This window comes from Trachypithecus francoisi, unplaced genomic scaffold (genome assembly GCF_009764315.1).
Source record: "Trachypithecus francoisi isolate TF-2019V2 unplaced genomic scaffold, Tfra_2.0 Lachesis_group11, whole genome shotgun sequence".
In the NCBI taxonomy this organism is placed as follows: Eukaryota; Metazoa; Chordata; class Mammalia; order Primates; family Cercopithecidae; genus Trachypithecus; species Trachypithecus francoisi.
The window spans coordinates 78,880,599-78,882,211 of NW_022681456.1; the positions used below are offsets into that span (position 1 = coordinate 78,880,599).

Genomic DNA, 1,613 nt, shown 5'->3' on the forward strand with positions numbered 1-1,613 from the left:
CCCTCAAAACATTCTGAAAATTTTTCTTGACTCATGAAAGCCAACTAACTCAGTAGTTGTAATTACATACTTTTATGATCTGGTTTCCTTTTTCACTCTAAATTCTTATCCTCCTAATCTTCTAAATAAGCAGTATGTTTTGCTTCTTAAATTTCAAATAATTTATGGAAAACAGAACTAATTCTTTCTAGCTGTTCCTTTTTGGATCCCCATTCACTCTTCTCTAATAACAATTAAAATGTCATTTTGTTTTTTGTAAATTTATTACATAAATTTACCATTTATATATCTTTCCTTCATTCTAGACTGTAATTAAGACATATACTTTTCCTATTTTTATCTTCAAGGGCCAATTTAGCACTGGAAATACAGACATTCAATGCATATTTGTTAAGTGAAAATATATTTTTTATTGAAGTGTAATCTCCTTTTTTAACATTTCACAATCTTTTTGACCAAGTCCTTGAATGCTTGTTTCACTTGCTGATTTCTTAAAGTATATATGAAGGGATTCAACAGGGGAGTAACTGAAGTAATGAGTACAGCTATTCCTTTGTTGAAAGCACCTCCTTCTTTTGCAGAAGGATTAATGTACATAAACATGCAGCTGCCATAAGAGAGGGAAATGACAATCATGTGGGAGGAACAAGTGGAAAAGGCCTTTGTCCTTTGCTGGGCAGAAGGGATCCTCAGAATAGTCCTGATAATGTACGTGTAAGAAAGTGTCACCAGCCCCAGAGTAACCACAAGAGTCACAACAGCCAGGAGGATGACCATCAGTTCTAGGAGTCTTGTGTCTGAGCAGGCAAGCTCCATGAGAGGCCCATAGTCACAGTAATAGTGATTCAGAATGTTGGAGACACAGAAATCTACCTGGCTCATGAGGATGATTGGTGGTAAGATTGCTAGGAATCCCCCCAGCCAGGAGCAGAACACTAGCTGTATGCAGACTCTGCTGCTCATAATAGTCATGTAATGCAAGGGTTTGCAGATGGCCACATACCGATCATAGGACATGGAGGCCAGGAGGTAAAACTCGGTAGCTCCAAGAAATATGGCAAAAAAATACTGAGTCAAACAACCAGCAAAGCTGATAACTTTATTTCCTGTTGTCATGCTGGTCAGAAATCTGGGAATAAAAATGGACGTGAAGGAAATTTCTAAGAAGGAGAAATTCCTGAGGAAGAAATACATGGGGGTCTGGAGGTGGGGGTCTAGTAAGGTGAGTGTGATAATAGTCAGATTTCCTAGGACACTTAGCATGTAGGTGAGGAACAGAAAGATGAATATCATCACTTGGAGTTCAGGTTGATTTGTAAGGCCCAGCAGAATAAACTCACCAAACATGGTTCTGTTTTTCATTGTTGACCTTCAGAAAACCTAAAGGCAAAAGGTGAGAATGATGAAAATTGAAGAGTTTCTTAGAGTAGGAGAGATAAAACTTATTTTAACGAACAGAATCAGGTCATACATTGCTCACCATCCAGATGGCCCAAACCAGTGTCCCATTGGGCTGCACTTGGCTTCATGTAAGCCTCATATCTTTTGTGTAAGTGACCTTTTTCATTTCTCAAGTTGACCTGTTCCTGGGCACTTAAGGAAATTTATTATAG

General features: G+C 38.2%; 1 protein-coding gene across 1 annotated transcript; it reads right to left on the bottom strand.

Annotated features, from left to right (window-relative positions):
• Positions 1 to 345: 345 nt before the first annotated feature.
• LOC117089978 (olfactory receptor 6C4) lies at positions 346 to 1,384 on the bottom strand. The gene has a single exon (XM_033221781.1). It carries the CDS (start codon positions 1,360 to 1,362, stop codon positions 433 to 435), a length of 930 nt encoding a protein of 309 aa, XP_033077672.1. The 5' UTR covers positions 1,363 to 1,384; the 3' UTR covers positions 346 to 432.
• Between the last annotated feature and the right edge of the window lie 229 nt (positions 1,385 to 1,613).

Bases quoted from the DNA above. Each gene is read 5' to 3' on its own strand.
- LOC117089978 (XM_033221781.1), bottom strand. From the start codon at position 1,362: ATGAAAAACAGAACCATGTTTGGTGAGTTTATTCTGCTGGGCCTTACA.